Here is a 27,771-nt window from a genome sequence, read left to right as displayed (position 1 = left end):
TCAGATCAGGTTCTTTACTAAATTAATAATTAGATAATAATTTGCTCTTGTTTTGGAGTCACAAATTACCTTTCTTACCCCACCTTCCCAGTAGATAAATACATAATATCTATATACTGAGATTCACAGTTTCTGGACTTATTTTCCCACCACTTAAACTGTGGATCATTGCTATCATATGAGAGTGTTTGTTCAACTCCTCTTGCTGAAGTTTCACCAGGGACTCTTTCTCTTCCAAACGACTTTCTAACTGAGCCTTCTGAACTTCTAGGGAGGAAGCCTAAAAAAGGGGCATGGGGGAGAGAAATTGAAGGAAACAAAAAACTTAGCATGTTTTCACAGAAACATGCTTTAAGATGTCCTTAGTTTTTATTTGTAAGACAACCATATCAAAAGATACATTACGATATGTATTATATTTTAGTTAACAATTATATGGTAAGTTTAAGGTCAATAGTTGATAAACAATATAATACAAATTGGGGAGACACGTTCAATTTGTCTTTTTAAGTCAATGCTAGCAGTTGGGCTTTTGCAGAAAATACTACATATTATTATTTAGAACTACTATTAAGATAAACACATTAAGGCAGAACCAGGATATCTGTAAATGTGGCATTAAATTTTATGCCTCTTCTGTCACTTATTCTCTGTAGTTGTTCAGTCTTTTTATTCTTGGTCTGTTCTCATCTTCCTGATGGTAGATGGTCCAGAAAGCACTATTCATGGCTACCACACTCAAGCAATCATGATAATGTAGAAAGAGCAATGACCTTAGAATATATAAGTCTACTGTTTCACTTAGCTATGTGACTAACCCTGAGCAAGTAACTTAACCCAAGATTCCGTTTCATTTGTAGGATGAAAATATTTATTAATACTTGTATATTAATATATTTGTTAAAGGGAGGAAGATTAAGAAAAACATTTCAAAGAGTCCTTTGTAAACTATTAAGTTCTAAACAAATACGAACTACGATTATTATTATCACCATACCTATAAGTAGAGAGATGCAGCTATATACATATATACAGGTAGCTACCTGTATGTGACATTAAGAACTGGGAACCCCTTTCTGTATCCTTTGCCCCCTTTAAAGCAGCAAGTGCCGTAACACAGTATACATTTAATTAATGTGTAATAATTTTAGGAAATACAAGTTTTCACACTGTGAGAGCCCTCATAACAAACAATTGTCAAATCACTTTGAGATTCTAATATTATCTTCTAAGCAAAATTACTAAAGAAACAGAACATTAATTTATCCAAATTCACCTTTTTCACAAAATAAGACTTTTTCATTTTACTGCAAATGAGAATGCAACAGATTCTTACCTTAATGCTCAATTCTTTTCTTATTTGATCTGTTCTATTTAATTCTTTTCTAAGGACACCAATGGCTTCTTCTTTATCTTCCATTTCTCTTTGTAAGACTTCAATCTTTTCTTCTTGTACTTTTATTTTTTGTGCCAGGTCTTAAAAAAATGAACAAACAAACAGTCAGCTTTGTACTCAAAGGTCCTATACTGACATTACCCTGAAAAGGTTTAGAAGCCATTATGTTATATAAGAACAAAAAAGAGACAACTAGAAAGAACATCTTGCTAGAAATAAAAGTTATACAGTACTTGATGAATAAAAAAACACCATGAAACTCTTCTCCTATGCCAGTATTCTACAGAAAATGCCAAATCTCCATGTCTTTCCCTCTTCCTCTGTTCTAAACACAATATATAGTAATGAGAGGAAGGACAATCCTCAGAGTTAAGGGTTAGAAAAGAAAGGGCAAGAGAAAACTATGAAAAATTATATAGGTAGATGTCGGTGCTCTAAGTCAAGTGAGTTAGAACAAAAATGTTTTTGTGGATCATTTCAGAACTACTACCATTAAGAAGCTAGTAACTAAAAGTTACCTAGCACTGCCACCTGCTGTTACATTCTTTAAAACATTTTTATTTTTAAAAAGGGCAATCATTTCCTATAACTCCTAGATTTCAAAAAAATATATTGCTTTTTCAATTTGATCAATCTAACTAAACTACTTTGTAAAATGTTATGGCAAGAAAAGGAGAGCTGTTTAAGATGTGATTTAAGGTTTAAAAAAATGAGAGAAGTAGAAAATAATGAAACAGCAAACAAAAAACCACTCATGCTTTGATTTTCTTCCAACACAAGATATGTTAAAATATAGACAATTTGTTAAATAAGCTACTTACTTGCTAGCTTACATTCTCTGTCTACCAGTTGGTTCTGTACTTCTTTCCTCTGTTCTTCTTTCTCTATTAGATGGGCAATAGTTCTGAAGTTATAAAACAATACAGAAGAAAACATCAGTGAATCATATCATTTCTTTTTCTCCCCAACAAGTATTTTAAGAGGAAATTCCAAAGAATGGTAATCACCCTTAACTTCTGCCAAATATGCACTTTATATCTACAATAAGTAATAATTCCATTAATTTTATCTATAAAAAGCAATGTTCTATATACAGGGAATCATTTTGTTTTTGAAAAATCCAAAATAATTAGAATAAAGAACTAGAGATTTTACTTTTCATTTTGTTGCTTGAGTGACTCATTCAACTTTTTCACACTCTCAATTTGTTTATTTAGAGAATCACACGTGACCTGTAAATCTTTGTTCTTCTTCTCAGCAGTTTCATTCCTGAAAAGACAAGGAGATGAGGTGATATTTTTATGCAGGAACACATATGACGGAGAAAAGAAACTCAGGGTCTTCCTTACCATTTCTTCTGATCAAATTGCATATACTGCAGGGAAGAGGAGGAATGTTTCATGAACAAACGGGACATAAACAGAGTTAGTTTAACTCTAAAAGATAATAAAGATATGTTTTGGCTGACTGAGGAGGTAAAAATTACTATGAAGTGGAAACATGTGGGGCTTTAACTTCATATTTACGGATAAAGTGCTTCATTTACAGACAACGTTGCATTACATAATTTGCTATAAAATACATGCCTCTATCTTTATAGTTAAGTCCAGAAACTGAAACAACTTCTATAAAAGGATGATGTCTTCAAAAAAAATTAAACTTGCACCTTTCATCACTGGCCTCTTGGGCATAATACAAGTAAAAATGTCAAATTAATGAATTAAGTAGTTGAGGATTCTAAATTTCTCTTGCCTCTATAGCTCTGCATCTTATAGTCCTGCTTATTTTTACCTGCAAGGTAACCACATAAAAGAATCCTTTCCATTGACACCTAACTATCTTAAGCATAAAATGTTCTCTTCATGCCTCTAACTACAAAGACAAACAAACTGGTGGCACTGGCCAAATGTGGCCAGTAAAGTGTTTTACTTGTCCCACACAGAGTTTTTAAAATTCTGAATTTGAATGCCTTTAGATATTCCTACCATTACAAATGACCTTCCCCAGCCAGCTTCATTTATTTGTTAACTCACCTGGCCCCTCAAGGCTGGAGTTTTACTTCTGGGCCCACCCCTCAATCACTGTCTGGAACACAAGCAGGTCCTAGAAAGCCCATTTTCTCTTGGACCACTGCCTACTTTCTCTTATACCCTGACTTAACACGAATAGTCCACTTTATCGGGGCTGCCTCTAACAATCAGACTTCAGAAAAAGTTGTTGGGGGAAAATATCCTGTTTAAAAATCACCTTGTCCTCACAAATTTTCTAGATGCTGTACATTTTCCACCCTTCATTTTTATTGATGGGCAAATAAAATAAGCACACGGACCTTGCCAAGGTAAAAATTTCTACATCTCTACATTAATACCACAGAAAGAAGAACATTTTTTCAAATCTTAACCAGTCTTAAAGTATAAAGAAAAACAAGAAACAAGTTAACTAGACTGTTTTTATTTTTATTGTTTGGTAGAAAGTACATAACTGTTCCTGGTCTTCCTTATAATTCATAAGTTTTAAAACTGGCTTAAAAGATAAAAAGTGTCGAGAGAGGGAAAAATGATCAATCTCATACTTTGTTAGTGGGTGGGCATATAAATTGGCATAGCCTTTTTGGAGGGAAATTTGGCAATCAATCAAAAATTTAAAAGCACTCACCCTTTAAACCAGCAGTTCAGCTATAAGAATTTATTCTGCAGATACAGTCATACATATAAGTAAACTACATTCAAGGACATCAAAGAGAAATACTGACTACAAATTAAGAGGTGAGTTAAACATGAACACCCAAATTTCTATGCTATTGGGCTGAATTATATGACAACTGTTAATATTCAACCACTTTTGATCTGCAGAAATGGCCAATTTATATGGTTCAACCTGATATGAATTGTGACAACTAAGGTAATTCAACAATTATTTATGGAGTGTCTAACCATGTATCAAGCACTGTTCTAGGCCCTAGGGATTTCTCAGTGAACAAAATGGACAAAACTTATCCTTGAGGTGCTAACATCCCAGATGACTGATGACTCTATGAATAAGGGAAAGAAGTAGAGTCAACTGGAAAGAAAGAGAGACACCTGTATTGTTTCCAGCCATGATACTGAGTTTGAGTAAGCAATATTTCATTGCACTATGACATAAGTTCCTTGCTAACTACTTACCTTATAGTATCATCAGAATATATGAATGCTCAGAATTGGATTTTAGGGACACAGAAGAGAAATGCCATGTGTTCATTCTAGATTCTAACCTTACACAGAAACTTTTACTTTATTAATTTACCTCTGAAGAAGTTCCATGTAGGATTTTGTCAGTACTTCGTGTTCTTTAGCCACAGACTCTAACTTCCTATTATGTTGAAAGAGATGCTCAATATCACTCTGGGCTCTTTCTGATTCAACCTGCTGTGACTTCAGCAACACACCAAGCTCTTCATTTTTTCTCTCAACTTCTCTCAACATATTAGCAAGTGTCCGTGCCTAAAAGAAAATGGAATAGAGACTCTTCCACTATCATTTACATAATATGCTCAGTTTCTACAATTTAAAAGATTTGCCGAATAAATCTGTCTTATTGTCAATTTAATCATTAGGCCAGTCTAGAGGGGTAGAGGACAAGTTCTGCTCCCCAACATCAAGGGTGGAAGTGGGGTCATACAATTTTCACATAGTGTGACAAGTACTATAAAGAGGGCAGCCAGCACAGGGAGGGAGGATCATCAGAAGTGTGGGAAGGAGAAGACCAGAGAAAGCTTCCTGGGAAATGGAGGTATTAAAACTAACATCTGAAGGATTATTAAAAGTTAGAGAAAGAGAGGAAAAGGTATTCCAGACACAGAAGAGCAAGTGCAAGGACAGAAAACAGAAGAGTACGTCAAGTTTCAGAAACTGCAAAGCAATCTAATATGTCTGACTGCAGAGAATGCAGTAAGTTCTAAGGAATTTAAACTCTCTTCTGAGCTAAACGGTAAGACACTGAAGGATATTCAGCACAGGGGCAATGGAACCAGAGTACTGCCTCAGGGATGACTGTGGAGGAAGAAGGGAGGGTAGATCTAAATACAGAAGAAAGATGCCTTTGTATGTTGAGGGTGGCTGAGAGGAAGGAAAGGTAGGAGGACTAATCAGAGGCTCTGTTGTGATTCATGTGAAAAATGAAAAGCATTTGATCTGTAGCAAACAGTGGTAAGAATAGAGACAATGCAAAAAAAAAGTAGTTATTTAGAAGGTAGAATTCAACTGAACTTGGTGAATGACTAATTGTAGAAGGTAAACTGTGTGATTTCCAGGTTTCTTGTCTGGAAAACTCTTAAGAACATTAGAGGGAACACATAAGAAACAATACATTTTTAAAAAGGGAGGGTGATGAGTTCAGTATTGGTTCTGCTGAGTTTGAAGTATTTGATGTATATTTAAATGGAGCTACACAGGAGACATTTAGTGCCTGAGAAAAAGGATCTGGGCTCAGCATATAAAATTGGGGGCATTAACATTCTGGTAATGACTGGAAACCATGAATCACCTAAATAAGGGAAAAGGGATTAGAACATAATCCTGGAAAACTCAACATTTAAGGAGTGAGTAGAAAAAAAGGATATAGGAAAAGAGTATCCATTAGGGTAGGAAAAAAAAAATCAGAAGATAATTGTGTAACCAAAATTAAAGGGGAGACAGTTTCGAGACAGAGGGAGTACTAGTTAAATGCTAAGGACAATTTACTTCAATCAAAGTAATGAAAATAAAACTAATATTTTGTACGTTTTATTTACTACATTTATTTTTCTACTAATCAGATGTATCTTTATATTGTACACACTTCTGTCTCAGCTTGAGTTCTTTGACAGCGATATTGAGCAATCAGTCTATCAGCTTGTGCAAGGGCCAGAGCTTTTGCTTCCAAGAGATCTTGTAGCCTGCTTTCTTTGGACTGTAAGAAAACATACCATTAATCTTCATCATTTACTGGAAAACATCTCCTAAAGCTTAACTGTTACACATAATTAAAATAAGCTTGTACTCACAGCTAATGTGCATAGTTTCATCTCATATACATCCATTATGTTAGATATTCTCACATCATTAATCTGATCCTTTACCTGGATTTTAATAGAGTTAAAAAATCAGAAATTGTTAACGCTCAACAAAATAAAAAAATAAATGCCTAACGTGAGACTAAATCACTGAAACTTAATGTCATATCAGGCAGGTCACAACCATTTCACTAACCTGGCTATTGCAAAAGAATATCTGGGTTAATATCTGATACTCTCGTGGAAATTTAAAGTACATTCAAGTCGGGGGTGGCATGGGGCGGCGGGAGGCTGAGCTGGTTAGGGGGTTACTAAAGGAAGATGACAGCCATGTTAAAATGTGGGAATTTTATGACTGATTTTTTCCTCTTTCCAACTTTCCAGAATACTGCCACTTTTTATAGTAAAAGATAAGGTTTCAATGATCAAATCTGCATCTAAAGTTGTTTAGATAAATGTTATAAGAAGGGCTGATATTTAGTTGGTATGTTCCAGGCAGAATCCTACTTAAAATGGCTATTTATCACTCACCACAACTCCAGACTGAAGCTTCTCTATTAATTCCTCAATGTTCAATCCAGGAACTCTATCTTTCAAAAGTGGAGGAGTTATACATTTTATTGATGTTGGAAAACCGTGATTTAATGATTGCAAAGGCATTCTTCTGGGCATATGTTCTGTTTCCTGTTGTCTATAGGTGTTGTTTGCTGCTATACTTTCTCCAAGTCTGAATGGGAATCAAAAAAAGAGAAATAATTATATAAAAATATAGCAAAAGGCAGAGTTGGTACAGAATTAGGGACTCAATGAGAATGGGTCTTTTGGGGAGTGCAAGTCTTCCAATATCTCTGAAATAATCTTGGAATCTATGATGAAGCAGGATTTGGGTAAATATCCTAAATTTACCAGAGGAAACTCTTTTCTACACACAACCCTTTATAATGACAACTCCACCTCTGGTTTGGAGGCATTAGAACTAGTTTCTGAGTGTGGATTGTTTGTAAAAATTAAATACAAAGTTACTGGTATTGGTAAGAACATCCTTCTAACCATGGGCAACATCACCTAGCCTTTACTTTTTCCTTTGCCCTTCCCCTTTCTCAGTCAGTATGTTCTCACCAACCTGACTTCCATTCTGCCCCTGCCATTTATCCCATCTTGTTCCTGCCTCGGGGCCTTTGTACAAGTTGTTCCTTTACCTAGAACACTCTTCCCACTAGATCTGCATAGCACTGGCTCCTTCTTATCATCAGATCTCAGTTCAGACTCACTTCCTCGGGCCCTCCACCCATAGTGACATGCTCATTATGAAACATTTTGTAAACCTCATGACAGAAGGTCCCCTAATTTACTGCAATATTCAAAATGCCTAGAAGAAGGCCTGGCACAAGCTGGCCCTCACCTTATTTAAACATTTGTTAAATGTTTAAATAAAACAAACACACTCCAAAAAACCAACCTACACACCTACCTACCCACCCATCGAGTATATAAATGCACCTTATTAAACTAAGATAATGTAAACATAAGCATAAATGGACATAAATAAAACAGCATAAGTGGACATCTGAGATAGTGTCCAAAGAGAAAATTACACAACACGAGACAGGGAGGGATGGCAAAGACACAGTGAAATGACAGGAAGGCTGCACATACAGAGACACAGGGTGAAACTCCACCTTTCAGTGAAGCTGAAGCTTTCTACTCTGAAGCATGGGGGATTTTGCTTCATGTCAGATTACCACAGTTGAAGACGCAAGCTACCACAAAATAAAGCAGCCTCATAGATGTCTACCTTGTAACTTGAGAAGCTCTCTATTTATCCATTTAGTTGTTAAAAAATGATAAAATGAAAGGAATTTCAATTACATGGTCTCTAGGTCGTGTTTTCCACGGAATTAAATTATTAATTCTGAAAAATGAGTTTGCTCAGTCAGTTAACAGAAATAGCAGAGGTTGGCAAACTTTTTCTTAAAGGACAAGGTAGTTAAGTATTTTAGGTTTGAGGATCCAGTCTTTGTTACAACTACCCAATCCTAACGTCGTAGCATAAATGTAGATGTAGACAATACAGATAGTATGAAAATGAATGGGTGTGGCTTTGTTCCAATAAAATTTTATTTATAAAAATAAGCTCTTGCCTGCTGTCTAGAGTTTGCTGACCCCTGGCATACAGGAATGTCTTACCACTTAACAACTGTCTCAGTTCATTCAAACCACTTTTGCAAATTCATTCATATAAACTACCTAAACTTATTAAAATTAAAGTAGAACCCTACTAGACATTTTGTCAACCATTTAGTTTACAGACAGCACCGAAAATCTGAATTTTTTCAAACCTAATTGCAAATATTCTCTTAATGTTTAAAATAGATGAACATAGTAGATAATTCTGCCTGGCCATTATCCCACCTTCTGATAGTAACAGATTTTTTTCTTTAGGAATCCCTTCCTTGGTAAACGACCCAGATCTGGTCAATGAAAGCGATGCTTAGACTTATCACTCAAACGGCTGGGAAAGAAAAACTCTTTATATGGAGAAACTAAACTGGTAGGATGTAAGCTTAGTACAGAAGCTACTATGTTAAAAAGAGGTATTGAGACAGAGAGGTGTAGCATCTGGATAATACATTTAATCACCTGGATGGATCTAGCTATTCCCTAAGTGGGTATACATCTGGCCTTTTGAATTGTGGGAATCAAAATTTTTTTAATTGAAAAACTTTTTTCACTTGAAAAATTACTATTACAATGAAGTCGTCAATACACGAATTTTCCAATCTATCTATATTCAGGACTACTAAAAAAAACATGGCAGGTATTCCAGCACAAGAGATACACTGCAAATGATTATAACTCACACTAACGCAGGAAAATCTGGCAGTGGAGCAGCTTCCAATAATATTCCCAATCCAGACTGTACTTGTTCTCTACTGTCTGATGTTAAAGCAAAAGCCAAGGGAGTAATCAGGCGAGGGTCCTAAGTAAATCAGAAACCAGAAAATAAAAGGCAGAAAGAATAAATAATGTCAGGTCTTTAAGAGTAAGGTGAATAAATAGACCTAAATCATAAAATAATTCTAGGCAAATTTGAAAGTGTTTCTACCTGATGTTTGAATGTATTTAATTAGTCTTTAACTTGTTATAACTGTCTATACAATCAATAGTAAGGTTGGCTTAAAAGAATCTGGCAAAGGTTTTGAATGCTTTATTGTGCCTATGAAAATCATGTCTTAAATACTTTGAGTAATTTAAATATCACCTACAACTGACTGATGTTTTCAGTTATTGTTTTATTTTTCTAGCTACCATTTAAAAGAAAAACTAGCTAGAAGAACAAATGGCTAATCATTTCCAAATTAAAGTAAAAAATAAAAGTAAAATTCAAATTAACTCAATAAAAGATTTTAATTTAGTGAATGTAACAATTATACTTTAAAGTGTAAGTCCTTCATGCCAGTAAATTTTACATTAGTACTAAGCCTCAAATCATCTATTCTGAAAAAAATTTTTATTGACATAAAATCAGAGAAAAATATTAAAATATAAATCCTTTATAATTATCAACATTTTAGAATGCTAAGTGTTTTACAGGTACTCAAGTATAATCTAATGCCACAGAACTATAAGAGATGGATTTTATCTCCAAAACCCTCATGGTAACCCTTCATAACTCCTCCCATCAACAGGGATCATTATTTCTACTTTGTAGTCAGAAAACTGGAGCTCAGAGAGGAGAAGTAACTTGCTCAAGTCTGCACTGACTAAGAAATGGTGGAGTCAGCATCTGAACCCCCATCTCTTAAGCACTGTGCTCTCAAAGTGTATAAGTAGACCCTGCCTAAGGATCCAGTTTTGGATTCTACCCTGTCTATACAGGCACTGGAGACATCTGTGTTATTACAGTAACTTAATTCACACGTTTGTTAAATATCTGTTATAAGCCAAGTTTTGTGGATATCAAGGTAAACATCTAGAGCTCTTATTCAGCTACTATTATTGAAATCTGTAAGTTAACTATTTTCTGCACACCTCTCTAATTTTATTATCACTCACAATCAAGTCCATTTCTTCCAGGAGTCTCCCTCGTCTTAAAACTGTACCTCATCAACCCCAAACAAAAACAAACACCCCAGAACAAATACCACTCCCCCCTACCACAATGCCAATAGAAACAAATGAAGAAAACGGAAACATGACACCAAAAAGGAAAAGGCTGTGGAAGCACCGCTATCGTGAACATCCCATACTTTAGAGTCAGGAGCACTTATGTTCAATTCCTGTGAAACTACGTAAAATAACTGTGTAGTGAGAATATTATAGTTATGTAAGACAATTAACAATTTTTAAACTTCCTTCCAATGGACAGTTCTAAGAAAAACATTAATCTTCTAAAGATTAAGAATATTACAACAGAAACATATAATAGGAAACATTTATATATAAATCAACTTCAATATTTGAAGAGTTTAAACTCACCTGAAGGATTTTGTAGAAGCTTACTTCCATACCAGGAACCAACTGTTTAAGTTTGTTCATCAAATCAAGAGTTTTCAAAATTACATCAGCAGCAAGTTTGCTTTAAAAATAAGTCATATTTAACTTAGATAACTCAAAAATTGCTTAGCTTATTTCTGTCCATACATCTAAAGAAAATAAAAACCCAAAACCTTTGTTCTTAAACCTCAAGAAGATTAAGCATTGTTTAAGAGAAGAAAAAATATCAGAGACAAACATCCTTATAACCCAAGATCCAAAGAGAACAAACTGGCATTAACAGTTTAAGTTTAGACAGTGTTTCTTTTTCTAATCTCAAATACCAACAAGCTTCAACTTTCTGCTTGAAATTACTAGCAGCAATGACAACATGACTCATTTAATTCTTAGCCTTGTCACTAATATATTAACAATAGAGAGCAACCTTAGGCAATACAGAATATCTAATATTTACTGAATGAATTATACTAAGCTGTTTTTCTCAGCCTTGTAATTGAAAAGGAGTACAAAAAAGTAAAGAGATAATTCTTGTTTTTCAGGAATGTAATTATTGACAGTTTTGACATTTATGGAAATTGGAACAAATCAGCGTTCAGCATTTATCAGGTCCTCAACAAAGACTTGTTAGATGGACTTAATTTATGGGGGAGAAGAGGGATAAAATAATCTCATTACTATCAGTGAAAATCCACATTTAACCATAAGCCTTTACATGCTAAAGAAGAAGAGTTGTCTTTGTTATTAGAAACCTTCAGCAGTGATGGATTTCTTTGAAATAAAAACAATCCCTGTGTTTTCATGCTTTTTCACTTCAAAATATAAAGTTAAATGAATATAAAAATACTCAGGCAATGTCAAAAAGGAGAATCACAACAAATTAAAATAAGACAAACCTAAACAATGAAAAATAAATCACAGATATTAATACCTCTGTTCAGAAGCATGTTATCTATGAATTAAACGAATTTTTAAAAAAATCATCATGAAAATATTTTTGTTAATTCTCTGTTATACCTTGGCTTAACAGAACATACCCAAGGATGACCCTCCAAAAGGAATGAGAATCATTACATCTTTTTTTTTTTTTTTGCGGTACGCGGGCCTCTTACTGCGGTGACCTCTCCCGTTGCGGGGCACAGGCTCCGGACGCGCAGGCCCAGCGGCCATGGCCCACGGGCCCAGCCACACCGCGGCACGCGGGATCCTCCCGGACCGGGGCACGAACACGTGTCCCCTGCATCGGCAGGCGGACTCTCAACCACTGCGCCACCAGGGAAGCCCACATCTTTTGATTTTTATTACCGTTTTGCCATTTGTATTTCATAAACTTACCACAGTTCAGAATCTGCTACCTTTGTTCCAAACCCCAGATCAATCTTGCCATATGTAAATTGTTGCTCTATCAGAGTGGTACATTTCATAGTCGTCAGAATTTTTGCAATATGCATTTTTAGAGCATCATCTCCACACAGAGGTAAGTTTTGTTAAGGAACACAAACAAAAAATTCTCAAAAAAACCCTTTATATTTTTATAGTTCTTTACAGCTTTTAGGATGATTTCATACAAATTATTCTTGTTCCTGCAATTTGGGGTAATTATTGTTACATTAGCTCAATGACAGATTAGGAAACTAGAGCTCAGAGCATTTAAGTGACTGACAAGTGGCAAGAGATGGGACTGACATCAAAAGTTTCTGACTCAAAGGTAAAACAGAGGAAGGATCTGCTTTTCTACTGGATGTTAGCTTTTTATTAACAGGTGTCACAACGGTTCAATAAATACTTGTTGAAATAAGGGAAGTTATTTTCTCATTTGTTATTCCTCACTTTCTCTTCCTGTACTGTAGTTAATTTGAATATCTATCATTTAAAAAGGGTTAAGTTTGGTACCATTCAATGAGAGAAGGCCTGAATATTTTACAGATAGTATCTCTAAGGTCAAGCAAAATAATCATGTGTTTTTACAGCAGTGGCTTTCAACTTTGGCTGTATGTTAGAATCACCTGGGTAGTTTAAACAGTCAATCACAAACACTCCTCCACCCCAGGGTTTCACATTACTTTAATTAAATCAGAATCACTGGAAGTAATGTTCAAGAGTATTTTTAAATGTTCTCCAGATTATTCTAATACATAGCCAGAGTTGAGAATCACCGCCATCAAGAAAGAGAAAAATTAAGAAGCAGCAGCTCAGAGAAGAGATTAAAGAGATGCGGAGTTTGCTCTAGGACAGGAAAAAGTTGAGCAAATTCTTGTTGCTCTGAAATACAAGGTTATCTTTTTTATAACCAAGTGTTAATGTCATCTTTATTGAAACATTTATAGAGGTGTTAATTTTTAAAACACAAGCTAAAAAACTAAGCTAAAATCATAACTACCAATCTTTCTTTCTTCTCTGATACACTCCATCAAAGAATGGCACCACACATCATCCAGGGGCAACAATTTGCATCACAAGAGAGTATCAGGGTAGTTATTTTAGAATATATCTCCTAATCTCAAATTATGATAAAAATGTACAGATCAAGTTTAAAGAGCATTTCTGGAAATGTTCTCTAGCTTAAAAGTTTTACACAGAAAAACAAGGGGAAAAAAGTCTAGGTAACTTTTTAAGAGACTCATCCTTGAATATCAGGTCTGTAAGTTTAAACTTGAGTTCAGTAATTCTGAACAGATTCAAGCATGAGAAATGACAAAATTATAAAGACAAAAATGCAGTAAATACAATTCTAAAAAAATAAGTAGTTTGTTTCCATGTTTATACTGAAGGATATTTAACAAAACTTCAATGGCCTTGACCATCCTTTCACATTTTTTCTTTATTAAGGCCTCATCTAGATCTTGTTCTGTGAACTGAAGCTGATCAAGGAGTGTAGGCAGCAGAAGGGTCACAAAACGGTCAGCTGAGGAACAGTTAGCAGTATCTATGACATCCTGGAGAATTAACCACCACCAATGATTAAAAATAAAAACAGAGATGGAATACAGAATGCATAAACGGTCATCACTGAACTGCAACACTCTTTACATTTCTTATACAGGTGATCCTTGAACAATGTAAGGGTTAGGGACGCTGACCCCACCACGCAGTCGAAAGTCTCAGTACAACTTAGTTGGCCCTGGCCTTCTGTATCTGTGGTTCTGCATCCACGGATTCAACCAACCTCATGGATTGTGTAGTACTGTAGTACTTACTATTGAAAAAAAAATCCACATATAAGTGGACCCAAGCAGTTCAAACCTATGTTGTTCAAGGGTCAACTGTAATTACTTCAAAAATTCTTTGACCTGTGTCTCCTATTTAAAATCTACCCTTTTATCCAGTTTTGAGGGCTATGATGACTTTTTTCTCAAATGGGACAGTAAGGTTTTGGGTTAATCGAATGCAAACAAGACTTTTTAAAGTGGACTGTAGCTGTGATTTAAAAATTATTCTAAATTAAAAGTATGTACTGAAAACAAATATCCTGAATTTGCTAAATGTAATTACAATAACTAAATAACAGACACTGGTCTTAATACTTTACAACCACAAATAACTCCCATCAAGAATCTCAAAGCACTTTTTAAATGCAAAAACTAACTGTTAACAGTCAAGATCAACATGAAACAGAATAATTTGTGCATAATCCTTAACAAATATATTTAATCACTCATAAACATTTTGGTTTGTGCACAGGATCCAGTCATGAGAGGGTAAACATTCTAGTAAGATACTGGGGTAGACAGAATGGGTATAAAAACAGGAAGAATAGTACAGAATACTAAATGACCCAGAGAGGAGAATCTACCAGAATGTAAAGGCCTCTATGGAAAGGATTTCTGTCTATATCCTAAGTACCTGGCATGCTCCACTCTATTCGACTGACTTAATCCAATGTTCTATATATCCATTCCATAAAGACAGTAGACAGTATCTACTGAGATGGAGAGACAATGTGACTACTGAAAGAAGCACAGTCGTTCACCAACAACCCATACAAATCTTAGTCAATACCTTTACTTATTATACTGAAAGGAGTATATATGCTATTTAGTGAGAAAACAAACAAAATTCTCGCTAATATTTGTGACCTTGCCAGAAAAAAGAAATTCAGTAGCTGAATGGTAGGGAGTTTAGTGATTGAGAAGCTTTCCTGAAGTGTATGAACCACTGGAAGTTTATTATGAACATTTTACAAAACAAACTGTTCACTGAGAATCATAAAAGTGGAAAAGTCAATTTGTTAATCACTCTAGTACCTCAAATATTTCCTTGAACAACTCCAGTGCTAAAATAGAACAGTTTTCTGATCCATCCAAAGGTTGGCTTGACCAACGAAGTAGAGCTACAGGAGGTTCTAAACACTTAGAACGGCTTCCCAGAATGGTACTGCCAGATGGAGGTTGTTCAAATATCATCTGTGTAAGCACGTGGCGCAGCTGAGTCACTGAACAGAATGCAAGAAGTAATTCTAAAACCTGTGCAATATAAAGCCTTCATTAAATGTCAATTTCATTAGACTTGAATGCACAAAGCAACCAAAAAATGAAGTTGGAAATGATATACATTTTTAAATAAAATAAAATAAAAATTAAAAGTTGCTTCCAATTTTTCCGAGTATTATTTTTCAAAATGTGTCACTAGGTTCCAGAAGGTTACAAATAAATTTGTTAATGGTAGTTACTTCTAATAACAGGATTGTGAGAGCCAAAGAAGAAAGGGCAACTTCAACTAATCTTATATACCTTCTACAGTGCTTAATTTTTTTTCAGCACAAACATGTTGCTTCAAAAATGAAAAAATAAAATTAGTAATTAAGAATACCTGCTATCATGCTAAGATTTAAGAACTGCTATAAAGCATACTTTAGGATAATATTTAAAAGTGGCATCCCATAGCTTTAAAAGCTTAAGGATGGCTACTTCCATATTGTTTACACAGTGTGGCAATCAGCCCCTTAGCCTGCCTCCCTATTCTACTTCATTTCTTCCTTGCTTCATAACTGAACCTTATTCCATTACATAGCATCCCACATCAACTTGTTTACTAGCTGTTAAGTTAAATTCTACCATATTTCATTTACTACCAACTTATCATTAAAAAAAATTATTGGTACCTCTTTGCCTACTCACTTATTTTCTACCTTTCTTCATCTGTTTCTTGTAAATGGCATATAATTGGGATTTGTGTTTTAATCAACCTGATAGTATCTGCTTTTAACAGAATGCAGCCCATTAACATTTACTGTATTACATATGATAAACTCTTTGACTTATTCTCTTTTAAATATAAATGGTAGTACTTGTTTTTGAATAGATAATACATTCTTTTGGTTCCAAAGTCAAAGGCACTAGCCTGACCTTTAACTACACTATCTGGAAGCAACAGACAATATTACCAGTTTCTTACTTATCTTACCAGAGATACATTCTGCACATACAAGCAAATACTTTCTCATTTACACTTTCTCTGTAAGTATAACATACAGGGAAGTAAACATATCAATTGCTACTGCAAAGCTAGATGTTTTCCTCAAAGTGAATACACCTGTATAACTAGCAACTAGGTCAAGACAGAGAATTCCACTAAAACTCCAGAGTCCCCTTGTGTCCCCTCCCAGACAATGCCCCAACCACTACTCCACATCAGATTTCTGACACCAGAGATTAATTTTATCTTAGTTATTCTTGGATCTTTGCATTTCTGTATAAATTTTTCAATCGGCTTGCCAGTTTATATTAAAAACTCACATGGAACTTTATATATAAATAGAATCTTATAGTTTATACTCTTATATCTGGCTTCTTTAGCTTAGCATTATCTTAGTGAGATTCATTCACACTTTCGCATGCAGCTGCATTTCACACATTCTCATTGTTTATAGTATTCCAATGTATAAATATACCACAGTTTACTTCCACTGTTGATGGCATTTAGGTTGTTTACAAATCTTGGGTATTGGTAACAGTACTGCTATGTTTTGTACATGTCTTTTGGTGAACACAAGTATTCGATTCTTTGGGGTAAATATTTAAGAGTGGAATTGCTGGGTCATTGTTGTATATGTCCTATGTTAGTAGATAATACATTTTCATAAATGGCTGTACCAATTTTCGGCCCATGAGTACAGTGACACCCTCTTTATATTTTTTACATTCTCATCTATGCTTGATATTATCCACATTTTTAATTTTAACCATCTGGTGGGTATGTACTGGTATTGTATTACCATTTAAATTTGCATTTCCCTGAAGATTAATAAAGTTGAGCAACCATTTCATATTTATTGACCAATTCAAGTTTTTTTTTTTTTGCTCAGGTTATCTATTGGGTTCAGTGTTTTTTCTCACTTATAGGTACAAATTTTTAAATGATATACTTTAGATAAGAGTACTTTGTTCAATATATGTATTGTAGATATCTTTTCCCGCTCTGTAAATAGTACCAGTTTTAAACTTTCATTTTCTATTTAACATTTTCTACATGTCTTTTGGTGAAATGTCTCTACTGGCTATATAGCTAGGAGTGGAATCCCTGTGTCATAGGCTGTACATGTGTTTAACAGGCACCGTGAAACAGTTTTCCAAAGGGATTATGCCAGTTTATGAAGATACAAGGAGGGTTCCAAAGTATCAGTAATGTTCTGTTTCTTGCTCTAGATACTGGTTATACGGCTGTGTTCATTTTGTAAAGGTTCAGAGATCTATGCACTTAGATTTTTCTGCACATTATAGTTTTTAAAAACCTTAAAACAAAAAGCTGTGTTTTTATATACCTTTGAAGAAGAATCAGGATCCTTTCCATTAAGAAGACCTAATACTTGATTAAGACATGAAGAAAAGTGTTCATACCTAGGTTCAAAATAAAAATATACATCAAGTGATAATTATGAAATTGATACATTAAAATGATTTCTATATAAATCACACTGTTCAGATGTAAAACTGGTTTTGAAACCGATTAATCAAGATATGTATATTTTGGAGAATGACACAACCTTATTTACCTAAGACAAAGACTGAAACATACACACACACCCTTGTTACACTTTTACATTTCAAGTCAGGAGAGCAAAAAGAATGGGAATAAAGCACATGAAAACATTTTGATTTTAGTCTATTGTGAATCAGTAGAGTCCAAGTTTACTAAATCTAAAAAGGCAGTTTTGTTTATTACAAATACATCTTGGTTAAAAAAAAAAGTCCTAAAATTTGTCAGAGAACCATACCTGATAAGATAATCAGCAATTTTAGGATTCTTAAGAAGATCCATCAGTAGATCAACTGAATACTTTCTAGTTAGTGTGCCATCACCATTTATGAGAATATTAAATATTAGTTGAAAAGTCTGATGAATGTTTCGAGCATGGAACAGCTTAAAAACAAATCAGGAAAAGTATATTATACAAAAAAATTTAAGTTGACCATCCTAAAACTCAACAAAGAGTCTCAATGACTTTTAAAGTATCAGAGAATATAAACTTCAGGATTACTTTCGTAAATTGCAAAAAAAAAAAAAGAAAAAAATTTACCTTTTCCCCAACCTCTTCGTTTAATGTCAAACTGGATAATATTGAAAGTGCAAACACAACCACAGTTAAACTACTATGGGCCAGGAAGCTTATAAGAGTTCGATAAAAAGATTTCACATTATTCTGAGGAAGAAAAAAATTTTTAAATAAATTAGAATTTAAAAAATTATGAGTCTTACATTTTGTTTTAGAAAGTATATCTTACACAGAGTAGGTAAACTTTTATTAAACATTATCAACTTAAGAGATCATTCAAGGAGTAAGATGATACTTTCACATATTGCTTACAGTAGTATAGACAGGTACAATCTAAGTGAAGAGCAGTGTGTAGTCATGGGTTTATGAGCAAATGTTTACCTTCCTCAAACAGTTCCATGGCTCAGAATAACCTCCACCAACAAAATAAGACCAGGTCAGAAAAATCGAGCACATGAGCAAATGAGATATTATTTAATTTACAACAAGTAATACTGAATATTGCATAGCAAGAGACCTGTTCACAAAGCACCTTAAAGAATCAATGAACTTTCCTGATTTAATATATTCTAACAGTGGTTCAGTTAACCTCACTTGAGTGCCTTCACTTATCATGAGTACTAGTAGTGATGTTAGGCACTTACTCATAAATCTTTCTGGGAGAGCTGTAATTGCTTTTGTGGAAATACAAGAGTGAGGGAAATGCAACTGCCATTGGCGTATCTCCCTTTTTTTAAAATAAATTTATTTATCTAGCTATTTATTTACTTATTTTTGGCTGCACTGGGTCTTCGTTGCCGCGCATGGGCTTTTTCTCTAGTTGCTGTGAGCAGGGGCTACTCTTCATTGCGGTGCGCAGGCTCTAGGCACGTGGGCTTCAGTAGTTGTGGCTCGCGGGCTCTAGAGTGCAGGCTCAGTAGTTGTGGCGCACGAGCTTAGTTGCTCCGCAGCATGTGGGATCTTCCCAGACCAGGGCTCGAACCTGTGTCCCCTGAATTGGCAGGCGGAGTCTCAACCACTGTGCCAACAGGGAAGCGCCATGTCTCCCTTCTATCAGCACAAAATAATTTAGCATTTCTTGTATTATTCAATATGACAAATAATGGGATGCTACGGAGAAGAAAAACTTTTAGTATTTAACATTTTTATTAACTCTTAACTTGTCTTAATTAAACATGTATGAAGGCTGGAATACGTCAAGTTATTTATATGTCAATATGATTCTTTGTTAACTTTGATGGGTCAGCTGGATAACACAGGAGAATTCTTGTAAAATTTTTTTTAAGAAAAAGGTGGAAAAAATTTTCTTTAAGCATAGAGGCCACCACAAAACTAGAGAGAAACATTTTATAAACTTCTTACCAAAGTCTTTATGTGCGTTTGAACAGAAAGATTGTGCCGACAAAGATTTGCCAATAATCCTAGACAAGGCATTGTCAACTCATCTTCAGAAGACTGACTGTTGTTTTAAGAAAAACAGTAAAAGATAAAAACATCAGGTTCCTTCTAAATTACTCAAAATTAAATAGTCATTTACACATTTAAATTCCTTCCTTTTTCTAAGCAAAGAAAAATCTGATTAACATGTGAAGACTGCCAAGCTTTGAATAGTAGTGACCACTTATTTCATGTTTTGAAACTAAATGATCCTACTCAATTGCAGCATACAAATAATAGAAATAATTGCCAGAGTAACCATGTGCTATCTCATCAGTATATTCTTTGGTCAATAAGATTAAATATAAACATAATTTTCAGTTTCAATAAGTTTTTCTGTCTCAATCAATTCATTTCATAAATTTTTGTTATAAAAATTAAAGCTGCTTTACACCATTTGATCCTTGAAATCATCTAAGAGGAATAAATAAGAATCAGCCTCACTCAGTTTAAAAAGTTGGAAAAACTTATTTAAGAAAAATAGAACTATTACACGGTTTTAGTTAAACCAGTAGACTATTTGGTTACATGTTTGGTTGCATACTCACATATGATCAATCAGGAATGTAATTAATTCATCTATATTGGCACCAGAATGCAAAATTTTGACGTTATATGTTAACCTCTGCAGAAGCTGAATGCACTGAGAATAAGAAAATAGCAGTGAATATAAACATATAAAAACACATTTGTGAGCTCACGAGAATGAACTGTTCATATTCTGAGCATATAACCATTTTAGGAGGTGTTTAGAGCAAGAACTTTTCCATATCTTAAAAAGGTTCTATCTTCACATACAAGTGATGAGATCTTAAACATACACAAGTAATGAGACCTTAGAGTTCATCTCCTGATTCACACATTTCTATATATTCTCTCTCAAACAGCATCTTGTCATCAACCTGGCTCACTTAATCATCTTAAACTTATATGCAAGTTGAAACACATATTCTATCAATTCTAAGATAGATATTTTTCTTATTTTACCATCTTTAAAATTGCATATCAGCTTAACTTCCAATGTTTTTCTTACAACTGATGGCATATTAGGTTGAGAAATATTATGGGTATAAGAGCTTTGAGTCTATGCTAAATAATACCAAATCTGTAGCTTCAGTTTTTGTAGAATGTTTCCTCAATAGATTGCGACTAGGTGCCAACTCAAATTACAATTTTAATATGAATAGCTTACATCTCAAAATGCTGACATCTGTATTTATAAGCCTGTCAAAATAGTCATAATCTGGATATTTCTTAAATTATAGTGCTAGATGTGAATAAAATTCTCTTCTTTAGAAACTCTTAAATAGTAGTACATGTGTGACCAACCAGCTTTTAAATTTATTAATGGTGAGAATTGTGCCTAATCATGCGGTATTATACCAGAATATAGTACACTGTAAGCCAGCAGTTTACAATAGATACTATCAATTTTGATCTGAAAATAAGGAAGGAAGAATAAGCATTAAGTGGAAAGTGCTGTGTGGGTGTGCATACCTGCAAAAACACTGAATCATTGTGGCAAGTACTGCTCCGACAAACCACTCCTGCTAGCACACTATTCAGGCTGTACGTATTCTGAAGACAGTCTCTGGTTTCATTGTCTACAGCTGTAAGTTAAAACAAAATGAGACAAGATAGATCATTTTTAAAAATAATAATTTAAAATTTATTTCATATTAAATTTACCATTATATAAAAATATCAAATATGATATGGCTATTTTGTTTACAAACACCTTCCAATTAAGAAATTTAACCATGGTGGCTATTATATTGGACAACACAGATACAGAACATTTTCATCATCTACTGGACATGCTGCTCTATGTTATCACTTCTGTATCACTGGGTTTGTTTTTTTTTAAATAAGCATGTATTAATTTTATAATCACACAGAGAAATATCTCCCCTCCACCCCCAAACACAAATCTAGAAAAAAGTAACAAATGAATGAAAATTTTAAAACTAAAGGTAAGGTAGGGAAAAATAGAAAAAGTAACACTTGCATTTTTAGCCTTAGCTCTAAGTTCAGTGTAGTCTATCAAAAAAGGATGATGTTTTGATCACTAGCTACGACTTTCCAGAGTGCTGTAGTTCACACTGACATTATGTACATGCATTTTTAAAAAAAATTCAAAAATAGGCCCGCATTTCCCAAGGTACATTCTTTTCTGTAGACCACTGAACCCTTGATATGCTTCAGATTCTCTGTTCCAATAATCTTAAGAAAGCCTGCATATAATTTTCCCTTTTCAAGAGATCCACAATACAAAATAGTTCTGAGAGGTCCTGCAATGAAGAAATCTTTTGAATGTGAATCATTCTCCAAAAGATTCTATAACTAAATCTGCCCTTTAAAAAAGTACTAAATTCATACATCTTCTAAAAAATAAAAAAGAGAAACTAATACATTACCTAGTTGAGATAGCAAACTGATGATACTTAAGATCAGTGAAGCACTTATGTTTGGGTCTTCAAGTAGCTCTACAAGGCAACTTAAGCATTCACTTGGTAGTATCTGATTTGATGTAAACAATCGGGTGAGCTTTTGTCCAGAAATTACCTAGAAAAGAGTCATTAAAATGTGTTAGTTAGGGCTTCCCTGGTGGCGCAGTGGTTAAGAATCTGCCTGCCAAGGCAGGGGACATGGGTTCGAGCCCTGGTTTGGGAAGACCCCACATGACGCAGAGCAACTAAGCCCGTGTGCCACAACTACTGAGCCTGCACTCTAGAGCCCGCGAGCCACAACTACTGAGCCCACGTGCCACAACTACTGAAGCCTGCGCGCCTAGAGCCCATGCTCTACAACAAGAGAAGCCACTGCAATGAGAAGCCCGCGTACTGCAACCAAGAGTAGCTCCTGCTGACCGCAACTAGAGAAAGCCCGTGCGCAGCAAAAAAGACCCAACGCAGCCAAAAATAAATTAACAAAACAGAACAAAAAAGAGCCCTCTTTAAAAGTCATGAGGGACACAAAATAATTTTTTAAAAAAGAAAATATTAAAAAAAGAAAAAATGTGTTAATTAAGAATTGGCAATTTTCACTTCTCCATTTCAAATAAAAATCCAGTTCTTCCAAAGTGGCATTGCCACACTCTTTCCCAATCTAGAAAAGTCATACATGTTGTTCCCTCTGCATGGAAGATCACCTATCCCTTCACTCACTAACTAATGTAATCATTCCAGTCTCAATTTTGTTTCTTCCACTGAGCTTTCTCTAATCCTCTTCCACTAACTAGGTTAGGTTTGCCTGTTATACTATCCTATAGTACATTACACTTTTATTTGCTAAGTCAGCAAGCTTTTGCCAACTTAGCGATATTTATCCTCCCCACTACACTGATCACTCCACGAAGGCACAGACTACAAATCAACATTCTACTACCAATATATTTACCGAATAAATGAATTCCATCTTCTTTGAGGGAGGCAAATGGAAAGTGGAAAGCAGCTAAAACCAAAGGCTTATTCATGGGATTAACTATGTGAATATTCCTTCTGCTCCCTACCAGATAGTACCTAAGCCCAGAAGTTAGAGATCACAAAGAAGGAAGTTAAAAAAATTTTTTTTGAGTAGGCAGGTCAGGAATTAAAAAAATTTATTATTTGTTATTTCACTATTTACTCCTCTCATAACACTATAACCGTACCACCTACTAGCACCACCTCCCGAAAGGGTAAGCTGGGATGAGGGCTGGGAACAGTTGTCAGACAGCCACTTACTTTCAAAATGCTTTATGAATATTATTCATTATTAAGCAAATCTTTTCTATAAAGATAAAAAAACAATCATTTACTTTAGGATTAGATTAAATCTGTTCTAAACGTTTTTATTCTTAAAAGACTTTTTAAAAAAAGACTATAACCAGAATTGTTTTAACATCCCTCTATCCTTCTTTTCTATATCCCTTTTATACCCTTGCCCAGATGTCAGTTTTTCTTGTAAAGCTTTGCTGATAAGAGATCTTCAGAATATCTGTTCCCACAGAGTATGTATTTTAACATTAAAGTAAAAGTCTATCAGACTGAAAAAACAGGTCCAAAGGTGAAATTAGATACTGATAGTAAATATTTTGAGGTAAGGAACCTTCTGAGCATTGCCCTTTTGCCTGCTTATACAGTTAGCTCTCTAAAATATTAAGACGTCTTCTGCTTTAAATACAATTTCCCTAAGGACTGGACCTGTATTTCAACAACATAAGTATTCTAAGATATAATAATTATTTATTATAAGGTAAAATTTTTAAAAATCACTTTGCATATTTTCCTCTTTACTCATACACACTGAATGCAATGTTTTAATGCAAATAGGACTTATTTCAGTAATAACTAATACTCTGGCACTTACTCTGGCCTAGCTATTGTTCTAGGTACATTATGTATGTTAATTCCTTTCAGCTTCATAATAAACCTGTACTAATTGTTTTACAGATGAGTAAACTGAGGCACACATAATAGACAGCGGTATAACTGGGATTCACTGTTCCTGAATCCCTGCTCCATAATCATTACATAAGATTAGTGCTGTGAAACACCGTCAAGAATGAGACCAGGGCTTCCCTGGTGGCGCAGTGGTTGGGAATCCGCCTGCCAATGCAGGGGACACGGGTTCGAGCCCTGGTCTGGGAAGATCCCACATGCCACGGAGCAACTAAGCCCGTGTGCCACAACTACTGAGCCTGCGCTCTAGAGCCCGCAAGCCACAACTACTGAGCTCGCGTGCCACAACTACTGCAGCCCGCACGCCTAGAGCCCGTGCTCCGCAACAAGAGAAGCCACCACAATGAGAAGCCCACACACTGCAATGAAGAGTAGCCCAAGCCCGCATGCAGCAACAAAGACCCAACACAGCCATAAATAAATAAATAAATTTATATATTTTTAAAAAATGAGACCAGCTCAGCTCTGCTGATCATAAAAAAAATCCAAAGCTAAGGTTCTGCAAGAAGACAAAAATAGTGCAGCAGAAGCGCAGCAGGATAGCAGAGTGAATAATCGTTCACATGATAACCATCTATCACCCTTTGTATCCTCAGATGTTGCTCTCATGAGGTTGCTCTCATGAGGTCTCATGAAAAACATTCACCATTAATACTGTCAACCAAGAGTTAAAATTTTTTTTTTTTTTTTTTTTTTTTTTTGCGATACGCGGGCCTCTCACTGCTGTGGCCTCTCCCACCGCGGAGCACAGGCTCCGGACGCGCAGGCCCAGCGGCCATGGCTCACGGGACCAGCCGCTGCGCGGCCTGTGGGATCTTCCCGGACCGGGGCACGAACCCGTGTCCCCTGCATCGGCAGGCGGACTCTCAACCACTGCGCCACCAGGGAAGCCCAAGAGTTAAAATTTAAAAATCTGAGAGCACCAAGGAGTGGTGTGGATGAATGAAAGCAAAATTCACATATTGCTGGTGGGAGGATACATCAGTATAACTTGTGGAAAACTGGTGTTTCAACCAGAACTGAACATAAACTTACCCTAACACCCAGCAATTACACTACGAGGTATATAAGAGAAATGAATACAAACATCCACAAAAAAATGTGTAAAAATGTTTATAACAGAGTTACTCATAATTCCACCCAGAACTAGAAACAACCCAGATGCTCATGAACAGGATATATATATACTGTGGTACCTCTGTACAATGGAATTCTAAATAGCAATAAAAAAGAATGAAATACTGGCGCATGGGCCACATGAATAACTTTTACAGATTATATTGAGAGGAAGAAGCCAGACACAAACGTACATGTTAATCCACTTATCTGAAACTTTAGGGATAGTTGAAAAACTTATAAGGTGTTGGAAATGTTCTCATACGACAGGTGGTAGCTACTTGATTGTACACTTATGTTTAAAAAAAAACTATCAAGCTCTTCACTTAAGATTAATGCACTTTATGTAATGTATGTATGTTATCTCTCAATTAAATGGCAGAAGAATTTTTGGTAAACCTCTTGAAAACTTTGGGAACACAGTACCAAGAAGCCAAGCTCCAAGCCACAAATTTCTTTGAAATCTCTTTCAATTCATGATAACACCCTGTTCAGATTCACAACACAACTGTTTACTCTCAAAGAGAGGTAACGTTTCAGATTAGAATCTAAATTTCTTAACTCCAAATTCTTAACTAAAACTGACAGCTCTGATTATTCTGTGGCTTCTGGAGTCCACTAGTGCACTGTTCTATCCTCATTGAGAAGCAAAGCCCTAGCATTTAACAGCTAACACCTTCATTGTTAGGTTTGTAGAGATTTGTTGAGGTAATGAATGAAAAAAGAAAAGTGTTAAGAGATAAGCTCCTGAAGTGGTAAGAAAAGGAGCACCAGTGAAGCTTGAGAAAATTCACAGTTAGTGCACTACAGTCACAACAAAGGCTGATGTTGCTGTGCCATTCACTGTTGCCTTCTCTGTAGTATTTTGCAAACCTTTGGTAATTTAGCCTTTTATCATAAGGTTAATAAAACAAATAATATATTTAAAAATTATGTTCAATTTTATGTTAACAGAAGCTGCGACAGAGAATTAAAATAAGCTTTGATTGAGTTTAATTACTTTTTATTAAACTGAGGTCATTATTAGTTGGAATTCCCTGAATGCATAACAAATGACAGCAGGAGTTTAAGAGCCTAAAAACAAATAGGATCACAGAAAGCTGTGATTATAACTTTTAGCATAAGATAAGTACACTCTAGATGCAAATCACTGGGAACTAACAGAAAAAGTGACAATTCAGCATTTTAGGACTGAAAAACTGAGCAATAAATTTTGGTAAAGAAAAACTGTGATTACTAGTAAGGGAGATTGCTTTCTAATCCAGAGAAAGTTTAAATAATAATTTTCAAGCCCGAGTTCAACAGGAGTTCAAATAAAAGCAGTAAGCAACAGGTTCAGATTGTAAACTGCCTAGTGACAGGGGTAAATCAAGCTTTAATCGTTACTCCCCATGACCTCCACCTCCGAGAATTGCTGTACATTTTGAGAAGGCTCTGTTACAATGGAAAAACCAACGTAAGAAGCAAAGGAAAAGATAACAGCTCTAGCTCTTTCCTCTACCAACTCCAAATACGGCCTAAATCCCCCAACCTTTTGTCTCAACCTCCCTCTTTCTAGGGCTATCAGTAGTTACTCATCCCTTGCTGCAGTCGGCTGAACGCGGAGGGGCTTGGGGCGGGACAGAGGAGGGTGGGAATTCAAAGCTGACAATCTTCAGCCTTCTTTACCAATACAAAAAGGCAGCGGAGGGAGCGAGCTGTCCTTTGTTTTCTAGGCTGAGACCACTACATCCCGGCCACCAAGTGAACGAAGGCTACGAGGAAGCCCGTCTCGTCCGCCACCCCGAAGGCCCTCACCTCCAAGTGCCGCAAAAGCTGGGTGGCGTTCGCTTCCGACTTAACTGCTTTATACTGACTAATGGTCAGAAGCAAGGACTTCAAGCAGGCAGTGCTATCCATCGGGACCCGCCACAATCCCGCTTCGGAGCTACCACCACCGTGCCGGCTCGGTCCTCCAGCTTGCCCCGCGCTTTTTAAAAAATTTTCCGCCCCCACCCACTCGCTCCCAGAAGCTTCCGGTTCCGGTCGAGCTCCGGAAGTCCCTGGGCAACCTGGGGAAGGGAACCTTCTAGGAAGGGAAGGGAGGGGAGGGGCGTGGTGGTGGAGGGAGAGTGAGGTGGGGATCGAGGCCCTTTGTGAGTCCGTGAGGCGGGCTGGGAGTTGTCCTTTTAGATCCCCTGATCCGAAAAGCCGCGAGGTTTCAGTTCGAGATCCCGTGAAGATGAGACGTCTCGCGAGAAGTGCAATTGCGGCTCCACCTGTGAAGGGGCGGTGGGCCGGTGGGCGCCCGGGGGGTCTCTGTTAACCAGTGCGCTGTGTTTGCGTTTGCTTCCTCGGCCTTCACGCTGGATGGCCAGTTTTT

At 35.7% G+C, this 27,771-nt stretch overlaps 1 protein-coding gene across 1 annotated transcript; it reads right to left on the bottom strand.

The window, feature by feature from the left end:
* Window positions 1-5: 5 nt before the first annotated feature.
* Window positions 6-27,318, bottom strand: CIP2A (cellular inhibitor of PP2A). The gene is made up of 21 exons (XM_079704246.1): window positions 27,207-27,318; window positions 22,269-22,416; window positions 21,349-21,461; window positions 20,400-20,494; window positions 19,777-19,873; window positions 18,439-18,561; window positions 18,136-18,281; window positions 17,683-17,758; window positions 15,167-15,385; window positions 13,699-13,858; window positions 12,258-12,399; window positions 10,908-11,007; window positions 9,290-9,408; window positions 6,960-7,155; window positions 6,420-6,494; window positions 6,215-6,325; window positions 4,682-4,878; window positions 2,552-2,665; window positions 2,218-2,300; window positions 1,337-1,476; window positions 6-280 (listed from the first exon to the last, which is right to left on the bottom strand). Exons 1-21 carry the CDS (start codon window positions 27,306-27,308, stop codon window positions 110-112), a joined length of 2,727 nt encoding a protein of 908 aa, XP_079560372.1. The 5' UTR covers window positions 27,309-27,318; the 3' UTR covers window positions 6-109.
* Window positions 27,319-27,771: the final 453 nt, after the last annotated feature.

The sequence above is a fragment of the Hyperoodon ampullatus genome (genome assembly GCF_949752795.1).
Source record: "Hyperoodon ampullatus genome assembly, chromosome: 5".
Lineage (NCBI taxonomy): Eukaryota > Metazoa > Chordata > Mammalia > Artiodactyla > Ziphiidae > Hyperoodon > Hyperoodon ampullatus.
This window is presented reverse-complemented; position numbering and strand designations above follow the sequence as displayed.

Excerpts from the sequence above, each read along its gene's own strand:
- CIP2A (XM_079704246.1), bottom strand. The coding sequence starts at position 27,308 with ATGGATAGCACTGCCTGCTTGAAGTCCTTGCTTCTGACCATTAGTCAG. Across the intron at positions 18,562-19,776 it reads AAACGCACATAAAGACTTTG|AATAATGTGAAATCTTTTTA; the intron begins GTAAGAAGTTTA and ends TTTCTTCCTCAG. Across the intron at positions 1,477-2,217 it reads CAGAGAATGTAAGCTAGCAA|ACCTGGCACAAAAAATAAAA; the intron begins GTAAGTAGCTTA and ends CATTTTTTTAAG.